Genomic DNA, 16,000 nt, shown 5'->3' with positions numbered 1-16,000 from the left:
CAGTTTTGTTGAGTGTGGTCATAGAATGAGTAAACATCTTGATGGTCACAATAGTGACCGGTGGGATACCAGTGCATTTAGGTATACAATATAAATCTAATTGCAGTTGTTAGTGAAAATTGCATTAAAATGTTGCAATGACAAAATAATGCACTAAATTAAAAGTTCAAATGTAACAAATAAGTTACAACATTGATGTTGTGATACTGGTAGCACTAATATACAAATTGTATGATATAAGTTACAAAAAAGTAACAATTTTGAAATACGTTGATGGTTGTATTTTTTTGTCTTTTATCTCAGTGTTCCAGTCAGTGTTGTATAAGTGTTGTTTATGCATAATAGTAACCCTAGAATGCGATCAAACAGTTTAAAATAGCTGGGCTAAGATAAATAATAATTTTCACACACTTTTCCAAAAAAAAAATATTGATTATTTCAAAGGGTTACTAACGACACGTCATTTTGGATATTTTCATGTCTGGGAAAAATTTGGGAGTAAACGGGTTAAAGAGCTACAGATCGTAGATGTGAGTGAGATGAGAACTGGAATTTCCTGAGCAGATTCTACAAGGGCTAAATATGTGGATCGTTTGAAACCTTTGGGGAAAAGATTCAGCAGAACTCAGGCGCTGCCAAAATGACATCACATTTTCATTTCCTTTTCGGCCACTTCTCTAGAGACCGTTACACATCCAAACAGCACCGGCTGCCATTGCTTTCAACTGTGGATAACATGGCTGATGTTTATTGATTGTTTATTCTGTGGCTCCGTATCCTTGGTTCCCGTGCTCTGTGAAGTCACCTAAAACATGACTTCATCACCTGCCAGAAAGCCTTGCGTTTGTGTTATTCTTCATGAGCTTAAGCCCATGCCAGCGTTCTTGGCAGAAGTTGTGTGCATGTCATTTCCTGTTCTCGCACACAAAGGATGGACGAGTGCCAAATTTCTGTGGAAAGACTGTGGATCATGGCAGGACATCACTACAATTACGATATCCACCAGCGATGAAGAAATCAGAAAATAAGGGAGTAGTAAACTAAACAGAAGTGATGCATTTTAGAGAAAGTGGTTACAAAAGACAGGATGTTTTTGTAATTCCTCTATCCAGCTGTTTGGCGAAGAGGTGAAGAATGAGAACGAGAGTGAATGAAGGAGGCCAGAGTCATGTCTCACTCTCCTACATGTGATCTTCATTAGTGAGGAATATCTCGACGTTCCTCTTTGCAGAAACTCAAAACGGCTGTTTGTGTCAATTTACGTTGGAAAGCACAGCAGCTCAATGTCATGTTGGACGTTTTTGATGTTTATTCTGATGATAATGATGTTGAGTCTATTCTAAAAACAAAACCAAAAAAAAGGTATCATGGTTTGCATGAAAATATGAAGCAGCACAACTGTTTTCAACATTGATATTAATCAGAAATGCTTCTTGAGCAGCAAATCAGCATATTAGAATGATTTCTGAAGATCATGTGACTCTGAAGACTGCAGCAATGATGCTGAAAATTCAGCAGTGCATCACAGAAATAAATTACAGTTTACTGTGTATTCACATAGAAAACAGTTATTTTAACTTGTAATAATATTTCACAGTTTTACTGTTTTTACTATACTTTTGTTGAATTTTATTTATGCATTTCAAATGCAATTCAGTATAAAAGCCATTGTGCAAATTTAAGACTACTAAAAATATATCAGTGCACTGTATGTGCACAAAAATGATTAAAATGTAAATATTACATTACAAAAAAGCAAAGACAAAAAACAGCTATGTCCAAAAAGCAGGGTAGTACTATAGTAACACGTCACAATAAAGTATGGTCCCACTTTATATTAGGTGTCTTTAAATACTGTGTACTTAATAATAAAATAATGAATTGTTAGGTACAGTGTTGTGTTGCTATTGAGGTGTGATACGGGTAAGTTTAGGGACAGGTTTGGTGATATGGGTAGGGTCAACAGTGCAATTACAGATGTAACTACAGAGACTTTTTACAGGATGGTATTTCAATATAAAACATGTATGTGCACAATAATTGCATTGTATCAAATGGCTAATTTAAATGTATGTAATAGTAAAGTTGGTCCAAAAGCATTGCACTGCAGTGCTCATTTTTGGTACTCAGGTGTTACATGAGCTTTATCAGCATGATGTTGTTGTGTTGTTGTAGGCAGCGGAGTATAATGTGTTCGAGGGCATGGAGCTGAGAGGTGCTCCCATGCTGGTCGTCTGCCAGGGGAAGATTGTTCTGGAGGATGGGAACCTGCACGCGACCGCTGGCACTGGACGTTTCATTCCCTGCTCCCCGTATCCGGACTTCACTTACAAACGTGTCAAAGCCAGGAAACAGGTACAGCAGACCCCGATGACCCTGGACACATGCGTGACAGTAGCTCATTTGTTTTACAGTGCATTCAAGGCAGCGCTCCAGTGAAATTCCAGTTGTTTTTAATTCAGCAGTTTATCATAATTTCCTTCAGGAAAGTCAAATCTAGTTCTTTTTGTGGTTTCGACTAGAGTGAATGTAGACATGGGATTCTTGCACGGTTTATACTGTGGCTCCACCATCATGCCAAAAGCAGACAGAAGGAAGCAGAAGGTTTAGAAAGAAGCCGTATAAAAGTGTTCACATGGTTTAAAATGAATATATAACACTTAGAGATATTACACCCAACAATATTGTCATCATTCAAATTTTGTCACCCTTACTAAACCCATTAGACGTACGTTCATCGTCAAAATACAAATGAAGATATTTTTGATGAAAGCTGAGAAATTTCTGGCCATCCATATTAAGTCATATAATTTCCAAGCTTCAAAAAGTAAAAAAAACAAAAACAATATGAATCAGGTGGATTAATCCAAGTCATCTGTATATGATTGCTTTATATGACAAACATTTAATTTAGGCTTTTTAATCACATAAAAACACTGGTCTGTGCATATACCTATAAATCATAATAAACAGAAGCTCAGACATGCTTGTTTGATGAATGTGAATCAGTGAGGTTCTATCCAAATAGAATTAAAATTAAAATTATTATTCAGAAATATCTTCATTTGGGGTCTTGTGGGTTTGAAATGACATGGGTGTGAATTAATGGAAGAGTTTACCCAAAAGATGAGTTTGTTTCTTCATGGGAACAGATTTGGAGAAATGTAGCATTGCATCAGTGTCTCAGCAGTGGACGCTCTGCAGTGAATGGGTGCCGTCAGAATGAGAGTCCAAACAGATGATAAAAACATCACAATAATCCACAAGTAATCCATGAATTAATGTCTTAAGAAACCAAAAGCTGCATGTTTGTAAGAAACAAATCCATCATTAAGTGAGCATATTGGTAAGCGAGTGATGCAATGCTATATTTCTCCAAATCTGATGAAGAAACAAACTTGGGTGGCCTGTGTTGGGGGAGTAAATTTTCTGTGAATTTTCTTTTTTTTCCATTTAATTCAAACAGCTTTGACTGGAAAATCTTGAATGCATCTTTGAATGTTTGTACTCTTTTAGTTCAGATGCTTTTAAGTTGAGTCACAGTTTGTTTTAATACAGCAAATCTCAAAAATATCTTGCTTGCATTGTACAAAATAGAGATGTGCAACACGATTGATCGTCTCAACAATCTGTCAGCCAAATCTGGAACCAGTTTTCAACACAACATAAAATTTACAATTTATGTGAGCACACAGTTCCCAAAAACAACCCACATGAGGATAAACACATCCATGGAATGTAATAGCAAACACCCAAACTTGCCTTTCTCTGTGTTTCTCTATAAATGGTGTGCTGCACAATCCTGTATTAAACTGAAGCGCTGTGTTTGGGTTTCTCCTAAAGCTGGCCATTCTGAAGGCTGTCCCCAGAGGCATGTATGACGGCCCCGTGTCTGAATTTTTACCCATGTCGAGGGGTGGCACGCCATCTGCCTCCGCCCGTACCTCACCCACCAAAGCCCCTGTGAGGAACCTCCACCAGTCTGGCTTCACACTGTCAGGTAACCTGGGAAATTATGTCTCTTTTTCAGACAGCAGACTTCTTTCTGGCGTAATTATTGATGGGGATGATTTATGTGTCATGCACGTCTGGCCGATAGTGGGACAAAGGCGTTCCTGTAGCTCAAATAATAGACCATGGAGCTACAGTAGCAATACCAAGGTCATGGGTTTGATTCCCAGGGAATGCATGAACTGATAAACAAACAATCTTGAATGCAATGTAATTCGCTTAGGATAAAAGCCAAATGCATGAATGAAATACAACAGATGCAGAACCCAGTGCTAATCCAAAACATGTTTGGTTATTTCTAAGTGTAAATATATGCATTAAAACTCTTACATAAACTTTATATAAATATTTTCTTGTTTATAGCTCACAATTCTGAGTTTATATGTCCCAGTTCTATTTTCTTCCTATATTTATTTTTTGCCACAGAATAAAAAAGGTAATTGCATTTTTTTTTTCTCAGAATTGCACATTTATATCCTACAATTATGAGTTTATATCTTGTAATTCTTAAGAAAAAGTCAGAATTTTGAGGTAAAAAGTTGCAGTTAAACATTTTTTATTATCTTGTGGCAGAAACGGGCCTCTATAGAAATATGCAGGAAAAATGCATAAAACAAAAATCCCAAAACATTGTGAATGTTCAGTGACAGGGTTGACACAAACATGTTCTGAAAGCGAAAGTGTTTTTATCTCTTAGTACATAATGGAAATATAATGCATATTTTGAAAAGACAATAAACATGAAAGTCTTTCAAAGTTGTCTTTATTTATAAAGTTCTGCTTTCGTAGCCATTTTAGTTTATTGTGAAAATAAGTTTAAAAAAAGCCAAAATAAATAAATAAATAAAATATAAAGATAGCCTCCATTTAGTAACATTTTGGCTCATGTCTGAAGAAAATATATTGATGAATCATGGTTTGAATGTTTGTCTTGCGAGAAGATAATTTTTTTTTTAATTAATATTAAATCAAAATGTACATATAATTTGACAAAACCTAATAATTTTTTTTAAGGTTGTTCTAAAGTATATATGTGTATTTTTTGAGTAATGGAGGTACACCAAAACTGAGAAACACTATCAGAATGACTTCAGTCTATTTCCTAGTCAGAATCTAATGCATTTCTAAGCATATCAATTCCAAATCGAATGTACTTCACATTAGTTATGGCAAACCACATTTTCACTGACAGCAAGTCCATTGTCAGTAATCTAGAGATGGATGAAGCGCGGCTCACACTCGTTCGTGGGATTGTAGTTCTTTCCCTCATTAAAGTCATTAAGTACAGTCTTTTTATTTTTTTTTTGCATCAAAGTTTGTACAGCTGGGATTCGCTGGTTGGCTTGGTTAACGGCTTACAGGATAGCGTGTTAACGAAGACTGTTTTTTATATCTCTGTTTTGCTGTAGGTCCCGAGGAAGCCCCCATCAGACCAGCTGGAAGACGCATCGTTGTGCCTCCTGGTGGCCGCTCCAATATCACCTCCCTCAGTTAAATATAACGAGCATGTAAGAGAGAGGCCAGGATCAAATCAGCCGTGTAGAAGTAAGGTGATTAGTCAGGAAATGAAACAAAAGAAACGTAAAACACTGAACTCATGCCTTACCCTCCATGATTTCCTCCTGCTGAGTGACTGAAGATCAGTAGTCCACCTCTGAGAAAGCAAAGCATTTAGTGTAGCGTTACATTCATTTGTGTGTTTAGATAAACTGAATTAGAAGACATTAGAATTACCGTAAAAACAACTTTCGTTCGGATGGTCTGAAAGGAAATTTTCCAGGCGTTTGCGTTCGGTAGAGGAAGGACTACGGTCGTGTGTTTCATAGGGCTTCGTCTGTATTCCCTCATAAGCTTTATTTGCGTACATCAGCTGTGATTATGCTAGTTAACGTTACTTTGTAAATGAAGTTAAAGTGTTGAGCAGTTTTGTTTTTTTTGAAGTATAATAAAGTTGAATGTTAAGGAAAACCATGCAAGGATATACAGAATATTACAGGACATTTACATACATTCACATACTGTACTGCTTTCATTATCCGTCTCACTGAAGATACGAAAAACATTATGCATCCGTCGTGTGAAGGAATAGTTGAACTTCAGTCAAACACGTTGAAAAAGGACAAATAAACAATTTCTTGCCAAAATTAATGATGAAAACAAAGCCTGCAGGAGAAAGATACTCACCTTTTACATTTCAGTTCAAGCTCAGATTATTGAAGGATGATTAAAAGGTGCTACGATGTCTTTTCTTAAATCACGCAAAGTATAAGTTTTTGATATCTGAATCTTTCATGTGACTTCGGTAGGAAAGCCCTCAGTTAATGGAAAAAGAGTGTATGTTAGATGCCCCAAATAACAACGACTAAAGTGATATACCGAATGATGTGGAATAGGTTGTTTATTATATTTATGTAGGTTTGATTGTATTACCTTTCTTTTTTTTAACATCTGAGTCAAAAAAGCAGGTGAAGATGAACATGTGATGTGCAAATTTGCTCCTCAATAAACAGAAGTTGCAACTGACTGCCTGTGAATGATTTCTCAGCTGCTCTTTATATTTATCAACTCGCGGTACAAGGGAATCAGAACTACTAAAACATACATTATACATGGAAAGTATGAGCACACAACAATCACCAATGACAATGTACAGCAGAGACAGGCTGTAAACATATCTTGTGCGTCTGAAATGTTCATTACATGTCTTCGTTAGCGTATCCTCGTACGCTGAGCAGTTTTCCGGACTACAGAGTCAGGATCAGACAGATCCTCACAGAATGAGGGAAAAGGGAAATTTCTCTTGATGTTATTCTCACTGAAAAGCGACTGCATAAGGGGGTTTTCATGCAGCTCTCATTCCCCCCAAAATAAAGTCACATTTTGCATTTGTATAATAATTCATAGTTGTGGGGAAAAAAAAACTGCTAATGGTTCTGTTTAAGTCCTATCAAGTCCAATTAGCTGTATATTCCATAACAGTTATAATAAATATATAAAGCAGGTGACTTTATATGTATATGGCTTAAACTTGACATTTTTCATGTTTCTCATGTTTGTTGTTGTTCAACAGCATTATGGGTAGATTGTCTGTAATAGTTAATATTCACCTGACCACTAGATGGCGATATTGATTCATTGTTGTATTTATTTATTTAATTTTTTTTTTTTGCCAAACTTAAAAAAAAAAAAAAGAGCTGTGCTGTAAGACAAAGGTTCGGAAAAGGTACTGGTAAATTTCTGCCAAAACATTATTAACATTAACGTTTATGAGCATTTTTCTTTAACTCTAAAACACAATGCACTTTAAAATACAGGTAAAATTTTCACATGTGAAAATAAATAAAATAAATAAACAACATCATGCTGATAAAATAAACTTTTTTTAAATATATGAGCCAGACATTGTGCGAATATTCCTAGGCTGTGCAAACCTTAGACTTGTCAGATGATGCTATTAAATGATTTTATTTTTATTTGATCTGTACAGTGTGGTCAATATCTTATTCAGCAGCACAATGTGATCCAGCAATAAATCTCCAAGAACACTAAAGAACCAGAAAGGCCAAATAATGCTCTCAGAGGCATGAATGACCGTTTTCTGCAGCTCCGTAAGGTTCACAGTTACATCATTTGAATGAATCACAGAGGCGTAATGAGGTGAAATGAGTACCTTCGCATTCTGTTCTCTGCATTTGTATGTTAAGAAGCGCAGCTTTATAAATCATGGTGAACGGCTGGAGTCTGATCACTCGCTGAGTCAGAACAGCGGTAAATCTTCACGTGCCTCCAGACGCATTAGAGAAATCCATTAAACTAGTAAGGCACACATTTCACAGCCAGGTGCAGAGAGCATCATCGTTCAGTTCTTTCTTTATATGTGTGATTGTGTAGGCAGCCCGGCTAATGCAGAGCACGAGGGTCACACCAGGTCGATGCTTCCATCCAGAATCCGTGAGCTTCCCGTCTCCCGCCGTGGATTTTCTCATGCATTTGCTGGGGTCCAGGGGCTGTCCGCCGTCAGCTTCGAGAGAAGGAGGAACGCCGTGGCCGGTCCAGATGTTAGCCTGATAAACACTGCTGTACGTTGTTGTTCTGTCCATCTTGAATGGCTTTGTTTGTCTCTTCTGCATCGAGATTGTTTGTCTCAGTGTCTGTTTTGGTTTTCCTCAACCTCCAAAACAGAGAAAGGACAACAAATCTAGTCACGCTAAAGTCTGACAGTGTTCAAATCTGCAGTTGTTACCTTAAGGCAAGGTTATTGCAGTAAACTGAAAAAAAAGAAAAGAAAAGAAAAAAAAGCTACTTGAAATAAATGTCAACTGAAATGAAATAAAATATTCAGTTGCCAAAGCAACATTTCTCATGTACATTTAGCTAACGTAACATGCTAAAATAACTTCTGAGCTACTGGAAAATTGAAATTAATATTAATACAAATATATAGAGAAACTCCAACAGAATTACTAAAAGTTTCCCTAAAATGAACATAAAAATAGAAAATACAAAACATTTTAACAGTGCCTTTTTACTTCTCTTTAGCTTGTGCTTCTCTTTAAAATGAGAATATTCATTCATTTCCTGAAATTTAATGTTTTGACAATCAGGTTGAAAGTGTGTTTCATGTAAAACTGCATTTTGAGTAAATTAATTACTGTTATTTACTACTACTAAAACCATAGAAACTATATTTACTTTACATTGGAGACTTGTGCATGAAACTGGACATGACACTGATAGATTGTCAAAATATTTCTTACTTCTCCCTGTTGAAGACGATGAAATCTCTCTGGACAGTCTCTAAGCGCTGCTGGAGTTGCCCGTTCTGTGTGATCAAATGAAAAGAATGAGTTATAATGTTTCACATGAAATACTGCTAAGTAAATGGCTTATGAAGCAGGGTCGTAATAAACACTGAAGGGGACAAATTCCCTTATAATAATGGAATATGGCCAACTTTTATTTTATTTTTTTCTGCTTCGGCGGTCTAACAGTGCTCGTCAATGTCAGCTAAACATTTAATATCTTACAACTGCTTTTGCAACATTTTTTTTTTCTCACTGAAGTGTGAATTTATGGGGTGTTCTTCGCACTCTTCTGCATTTTGTGTTGTTTTGTTAGGTCAGTGTAGTCAAAGAAGTGTTATCAGTTTGACTGAAGCTTCCAGACGATGAGCTTGCCCTATTGCACTCGCTGTCTTACAGATTTGTCGCTGACTACAGGTGCTACAACAGCAGGCTGTCAGAAACCAGACAGGGCAGCAGAAAGAGGCCTTATGGAGCATTCACACTGACAACTCTTCATGACAATAAAGAAACCAGATGTCAGTCACGCATCCTGCAGAGATTTCCCTTTCGTCAGGTGGTGTGCGTTACAGCCGTCTGAAGTCACATATTTCATGAAAAGTTTGTTTGCACAGACCAATGCACAAGGTATGCAGGCATTCAGCGATTCCAATGGATTTTAATTCATTTTTTTTTACTTTCAGCTCTGGTCGCTTGAGGGACAAGCTAGGAAAATGTGCTGGCAATTTCCTGCCAGAACATTATCCATTAATTTTACGGACATCTGCATTAAACACAACACTAAAACACAACGCAATGAAGTGCAAATTTCAAAACACAGGTAAAACACCAGTAAAAAAATAAATGTGGAAAACAAAATCCTTCATATTAACACAGTACATTGTGCCCTATTATGGAATTTTTACAGTCTATAAAATTATATTTTATAAAATAAATTATTTCTTTAATTTGTGACTTTTTTTTTTTAATGCACACTTCTAAGGGGGCACAAAATGGCTGAAATCTTTTAAAATAATGCAAAACAAGTTAAAATTTATTTATTTAACAATTGTTATTTGGTCTTGGCAAACCTGGTTACTCTATATGAAAAAATTTTAAAAGTATGATTTCCAGACATTGAAAACTGATGTGAATTTCTAGAATGAATACGAATTTATTCTAGCAATGTCAAGCTCTAAAATATTTTATTGGTCAGCAATTGCTCTTTGTGAATAGTAAACATAAGATTCTGTATTCCTCGTTTTACATCAGATTTTACAGGTAATACAAACACTAAGAATCATATGTAAACCTGCAGTAATTAAGAAGTAAAACTGAGGCCGTAATTTTATTATTTAACAATTACGTGGACCAAACATGACCAAGAAAAAACAACTATGACTGCTCATCCAGATCCTTCTTGTCTAACTGGATGGTTTTGGCCAGAATAAGCTGCAATGTGCACCAGATTTAAGCTGATAGTTAAAAGTCTGTCTACTAGAGACTAGCATGAATTGAGCATTAGAGGGCCATAAACGTCTCCAATATAACACTAAATGTGTACTGCAAAGCAAAACGACAAGAGCTGCTGCCTGTGTAAATGTGTGCAGTCATGAGTTTGGGTGTGATGAGGCGTCAGCAGGTGTAGAGTATTTAGTGCTTACTCCAGAAACCCAGCCACAACTCCACCAGCGCAGGGATTTCCTCGAGTAAGCATGACTGATGCTTAGCATGCTACAATCCAGCAGAGACCACCTTCACACTCCATCCAATAAAAAACTCAATCCCAAGCTGCTGAACACACATTATGTCATGTTCCGCAGAAGAAAGACAGACAAGCACTGAGCTTTGACATTAGTTTTAGAGAATCGGTGGCTACGTTCACACTGTTAGTTTTTGGGATTGACAACCGCGTTTACTTACAGGTGTGAGTCTCGAAATGTCCCATTCACACAGCAAATTACAGTAGCGTCTCGAATAACTGTCTGTATGAACGTGCAATGGGAGTCTTATCACTTTCTGACACGACAAGAGTCTAATCGAGCCGCGAGTTCATCCGTCAAATCTTCATTAACCGACAGCAGTAATATTTGGGTGAGGAGCGGAGCATTTGACTAGGGGCCAGATTTACTAACAGCTAACGCCAGCGCAAACCGTCTTTTGGCGTTAAAATACTACTGTCAAGATTTACTAAAGACGTGCAGTGATGAATTAGCGCTGAAAAGGCGTGGATGCAGTTATTTTTGCACCTGATTTTATTGAATATGCATTTGTAGGAGTTTCCCTTTCAGATGCAAAATTTATGGGAGGAGAGTGTTAAAATTAATCATGAAACATACTTTACTAATGTTTGCGCTTGTCAAATTACTGGTATTTGCGCCATCCCAGCAGGCACAAAACAGGCACACAACGTCATAAGACGTTGATATTTGGTTACATTTCGGTTGCGACGTCGGGTGACCAAAATTCAATGTAAATTCAATGTCTAATGTCAATGTTAAATTGATGTCCAATACCGACGTCAGCTGACGTTGAGATTTTGTTGTTTTTAGGTTGTGCAACCAAAATCCAACGTTAAGTCAACGTCAAATTGACGTCAAATATTGACGTCAACCCGATTTTCATTTTCAACCAAAATGCAACGTCTGTCCGACATCATGTCCAACGTCAATCTGACATTACATAGACGTCTGGTGCCTGCTGGGATTGTTTAACGCCCAGACTTAAAGCAGGTGGTAATTTGCGCTGCTCTTGGTAGATTGCGCTGGTCATTATGGAAATGAGATGTTGCATCTGTATTCTTTAATGTGCGCATTGTCAGTAAATCACACGCAGAATTTTCCCCTCCAATCGGCACTTTTATGGAATTGCGCTCTAACGCTAATTTGCCCTGTTTAGTAAATCGGGCTCTTGATCTAAAACTTTCAGATGACATACAGCTCATTTCTGTGTCACTGTAAGTTACCGTAACCCAACATGAAATCACATTCGCATTTTGTGGCGCAGAGCGGCTCTCTCTCGCACTGTATGACGTGACAGACAACTAGTTTTCCAGTCCTGTTCTGTTCAAACAGCACGTGTTTTCCGAGAATGTGGTTGTCACACCCGTAAATAACTGTAATGTGCATGAACGTAACCGCATTAAAGACTCAAATACAGGACTGACAACTGTATTCTGCTGCTGTGTGAACGTGGCTAGTGTTGGGGTAACGCAGTACAAGTAACGTGAGTTACGTAATCAGATTACTTTCCCCTTGTAACTAGTAAAGTAACGTCTTACTTTTTAATTTACAAGGAAATATCTGAGTCACTTCTTCAAATAAGTAGCTGACATGTATTGACTGACAGCTCTCCTGTCCTCATGTTGAGAGAAGTCGGGAGTAAATGCAGAGCGTTGTGTGCACTGTGTGAACATGATCTTACTGTAGTTCTAGACTAAATATGAACATGTATTTACTCATCTCACTGCACAAAAACAGATTCAGTATTCCTCAAAATCAATAAAAACCATGAAAAGCTCAGAATATGATGCAAACCTGCAATAATTAAAGGTGCTGTATGTACATTTTTTTTGACTGTACTAGAGCATAAAAACCCGTGTGGGTGCGGAGTCTGAGGAGGAGGTGGCGGGCGAAACAATATTTTGACTGCAGTACCCATTTCAACCACTAGTTGTCATTATTACATACTGCATCTCTATCTCTCTTAAATGCTGAAGAATGTTTAGCTTTCTTCTCCTACGTCCTATTCTTCATGTAATCCAGAACGGCAGCAGAGCTGCTTCCTCTACTTTACAGACGTGAATTTACATTTCCTTCAGCCTGACGCATATTCATTACTGTTTTGAAGTGAAAGGACTTTTACATTTGCCAAAAATATAACTTTTTATATTACAAACAAACAAGCAAACCCAGCCCAGATGAGAAAGAGTAACGCAAAAGTAACAATGTTATTTCCATAAAAAGTAATGTAATTGGTTAAATTTTTTTAGATCATAATGCAATATTATCATGCATTGCTTTTAAAAGTAATTTTCTCCAACACTTGTTGTAACATGTGACATTCCTAATAATCAGTACTGAAGCACAGACAGAAGAAACAGAGTAAATTTTCCTCTCCTCTGAACAGCGAGTGACCTCTAGGAAGAGAAGCAGTGACTGTGGGATGCTTCTCTTTATTTTGTTCTCACAACAAGGGTTCAATTTTCCGCTGCATTTATCTGTGATTGGATTGAGCTTATCTCTCCATACGTTACAAACTTCAGTGGGAGGAGAGAACTGAGAGGCAGTCAGGACAGATGGAGTCAGTGGGAGGAAGTCTGAGAGAAACCGAGTCCGGAGCAGATACTGTATAGAGCAGGACTTGTCATACTGTATTGATCTTCACTGCTTCAGAAAATGTGCACGTACAACGCTAGCTCCAGCTCCTACATTCTTTCTTTCATTCTGTGAAGTACTCTTTAGCATACTTTTAAAAACTATATGTATTATAGAAAAACTGTACTTTAAGAAAAATAAGTGTGAACGGAATGTAATGTTTTCTGACACTTAACTTGACTCCGTAACTTATTATGACTTGAATTTATATTCAATGCGGTTAGTTGCACTTAGAGACATTTCACCCAAAAAGTACAATTGTCATCATTTACTCAGTTGTCCCAAACCTGTTTTGTTTTTTTAACAAGAAAATATGGTAACACTTTATTTTAGGGTCTCTTAACTAGTTGCTTATTAGCATGCATATTACTACAATATTAGCCATTTATTAGTAGTAATTAAGCACATATTAATGCCTTATTCTACATGACCTTATTCTACATCTCTAATCCTACCCAATACCTAAATTTAACAACTACCGCACTAACTATTAATTGAGGGAAAAGTCATAGTTAATAGTGTTCCCTATTCTAAAGTGTTACCGAAAATATATTTTGAATAATTTTGATTAAAAAAAAGAAAAAGAAAATACTATGGAAGTCAATGGCTACCAGAAACTGTTTGGAAACTGTTCAACAGAGGGGAGGGAAAAAAAAGACTCATACAGGTTTGGAACAATATGAGATGAAAATTTCCATTTTTGGGTGAACTATCCCTTTTAAGATTAAGATTGCTCTTTGACCCATTTAAATACATCTTTATATGTAATTTCATAATTATTATAAGTGTACTGCTGTATGTACTGACAAGGATTTATGGTAATTTAAAATATACACTATTGTCATGTATTTAAATATATTTGTAATAATTATGTTAAATATTTTCACATTAAATGCAATATTGAATAATTCTCTTCAGTTAAAATTCTGTATAGTGTATCTTAACCCCCCAAAAAAAGATCAGTGAGTAATTAAATCACTGTGCAAAAATGAAAAAGTTAATGTTTCTAAAGGTCAACGATTCTGATCTCCCATTGCACAAATCCTTAAGAGAAATGACTCATACTGACAAACAAAGAAGAGAGCCATTGCAGAAAAACTCAAGGGAAACATGATAATGTAATAAACAGGACTTTAATTGTTTTGTCTAGTTGCATAACAAAGTTTTTTTTTTTTTTTTTAAACTAAGACTGTGGTGTGACATTATGTTCTTAAGTAATGACAGTGAGATGCTACCTGAGGAGATCCATCAGAGCCGCTCTCCCTCGTCTTCCTCGCCAGCCTCTTCTTCTTCTTGTGCAGTGGTTTGGATTCCAGGATCATCTCCTCCAGCTCAAATGTGGGGTCGCAGTTTAGTCGCCGTCTCTGTCATCACACAAACACTCTTTTATGTACTGTACAATGTACACATGAACAACTGAACATTTATTGGCAAGTACTATTTCAGTACTACAGTTACACCCTTGTGAAAATGGACAATTAATTCTACTGAATGTGCATTTATAGTGTACTGCAAATCTTAAAAGTATTGTTTTTTTTAAACTGTGCTTGCAGATAATGTAATGTTAACGTAAAAGTTATTTACGTGTATATAAAAACGGAACACTTTCATGACAATTTTAATACAGTGCACTTTGTAATATTTTAACTTTATTCATTTTAAATGACGTTTCTATAATCTCTTGTTGTGCTTTAGAGTACACTTATTTTTGTGTTGACTAACATATTAAAGGGGTCATGAACTGAGAAACCAACATCTTTTCATATTGTACTATGAAATTGTCATTCTACTATAAAATCTTCCTGTAAGTTTCAGAACTCAAAACTTTCTTGTTAGTCTAAAAACTGTTTATATTTAAGGCAGTCTGCCAAAACGACAGCTTGTGGAATGTTCTACTTTATGATGTAATAGTGTGGATAAGCACCGCCTCCACAGAAGATGATCAACACCTGCTTCTACAGCAATGCCTGTTTAGCCCCGCCCACCGATTCTACAGCACTGCCTGTTTAGCCCCGCCCACCGATTCTACAGCACTGTCTGTTTAGCCCCGCCCACCGATTCTACAGCACTGCCTGTTTAGCCCCACCCACCGATTCTACAGCACTGTCTGTTTAGCCCCGCCCACCGATTCTACAGCACTGTCTGTTTAGCCCCGCCCACCGATTCTATTCGGACAGGACTAGTTTTACAGGGTGTCGTTAGAGAAATTTGTGTTTCACAGATGTACTTTGCGATTTTAAACCCGTCTGAATCTGCCACATCTGTATTTTTCTCACACAACCTAATTCCTGAGGAAATTACCTACTGTTTTACTGCAAACTCAAAAACATAAAAGTGATACTCTGAGAAAACTAATCCCATCCGAATGCGAACATCTGTGATTGCGAGAATATTTTTTTCACAGCGTGTTTCCTTGTGTGTTTTGGCCAACGTGAACTACCATAGACGCTCTTACCGCGCATTTTTGATATGTTTGCCTCTCGGCAAAGAAAAAAAAAACAACAATAAAACAATAACAAAATTATTAGCCAATCATAGCAGTGGGTGTTTACTTCCGAGTCTACAATCCGCCACACCTATTCAAACAGAGCGTTCTGATGAGGGGGGTTAAAAACAGGATAGAAAATAGCTTCTACTTCTAAATTATGATGTTTTTTTGATGTAAAAATCTTGATAACGTTATAAGTGGACCTCAAAGAACAGTACAAAATGAAAAACAAAAGCACTTTAGTGTGTTTTTTGATATTACATTTAAAATTAATATATTTTAAATGTTCTAAATTGCAGCTTTATCACTGCAAATGTGTAATTACAGATCATTTTACAAAGCAA

General features: G+C 36.7%; 2 protein-coding genes across 4 annotated transcripts in view; one reads left to right on the top strand and one right to left on the bottom strand.

Moving 5' to 3' along the window:
• Positions 1-6,534, top strand: part of dpysl3 (dihydropyrimidinase like 3) — a 31,500-nt gene extending 24,966 nt beyond the window's left edge. The window contains exons 12-14 of the mRNA XM_058759012.1: positions 2,176-2,355; positions 3,844-4,000; positions 5,421-6,534. Of these exons, the coding sequence (XP_058614995.1) occupies positions 2,176-2,355; positions 3,844-4,000; positions 5,421-5,506 (423 nt within the window). The 3' untranslated portion in view covers positions 5,507-6,534. The remainder of the gene's footprint in view (positions 1-2,175; positions 2,356-3,843; positions 4,001-5,420) is intronic.
• A 144-nt stretch (positions 6,535-6,678) lies between these two features.
• Positions 6,679-16,000, bottom strand: part of stk32a (serine/threonine kinase 32A) — an 83,082-nt gene continuing 73,760 nt past the window's right edge. For 2 of the 3 annotated variants that reach the window (XM_058759013.1, XM_058759014.1), the window contains exons 12-14: positions 14,404-14,532; positions 8,769-8,833; positions 6,679-8,182 (exon numbers count right to left, since the gene is read on the bottom strand). In XM_058759013.1, the coding sequence (XP_058614996.1) occupies positions 8,071-8,182; positions 8,769-8,833; positions 14,404-14,532 (306 nt within the window). In that variant the 3' untranslated portion in view covers positions 6,679-8,070. Of the gene's footprint in view, positions 8,280-8,768; positions 8,834-14,403; positions 14,533-16,000 lie in introns of all 3 variants that reach the window. The other variant, XM_058759015.1, reaches the window with a different exon arrangement.

This window comes from Onychostoma macrolepis, chromosome 21, assembly GCF_012432095.1.
Source record: "Onychostoma macrolepis isolate SWU-2019 chromosome 21, ASM1243209v1, whole genome shotgun sequence".
In the NCBI taxonomy this organism is placed as follows: domain Eukaryota; kingdom Metazoa; phylum Chordata; class Actinopteri; order Cypriniformes; family Cyprinidae; genus Onychostoma; species Onychostoma macrolepis.
This window is presented reverse-complemented; position numbering and strand designations above follow the sequence as displayed.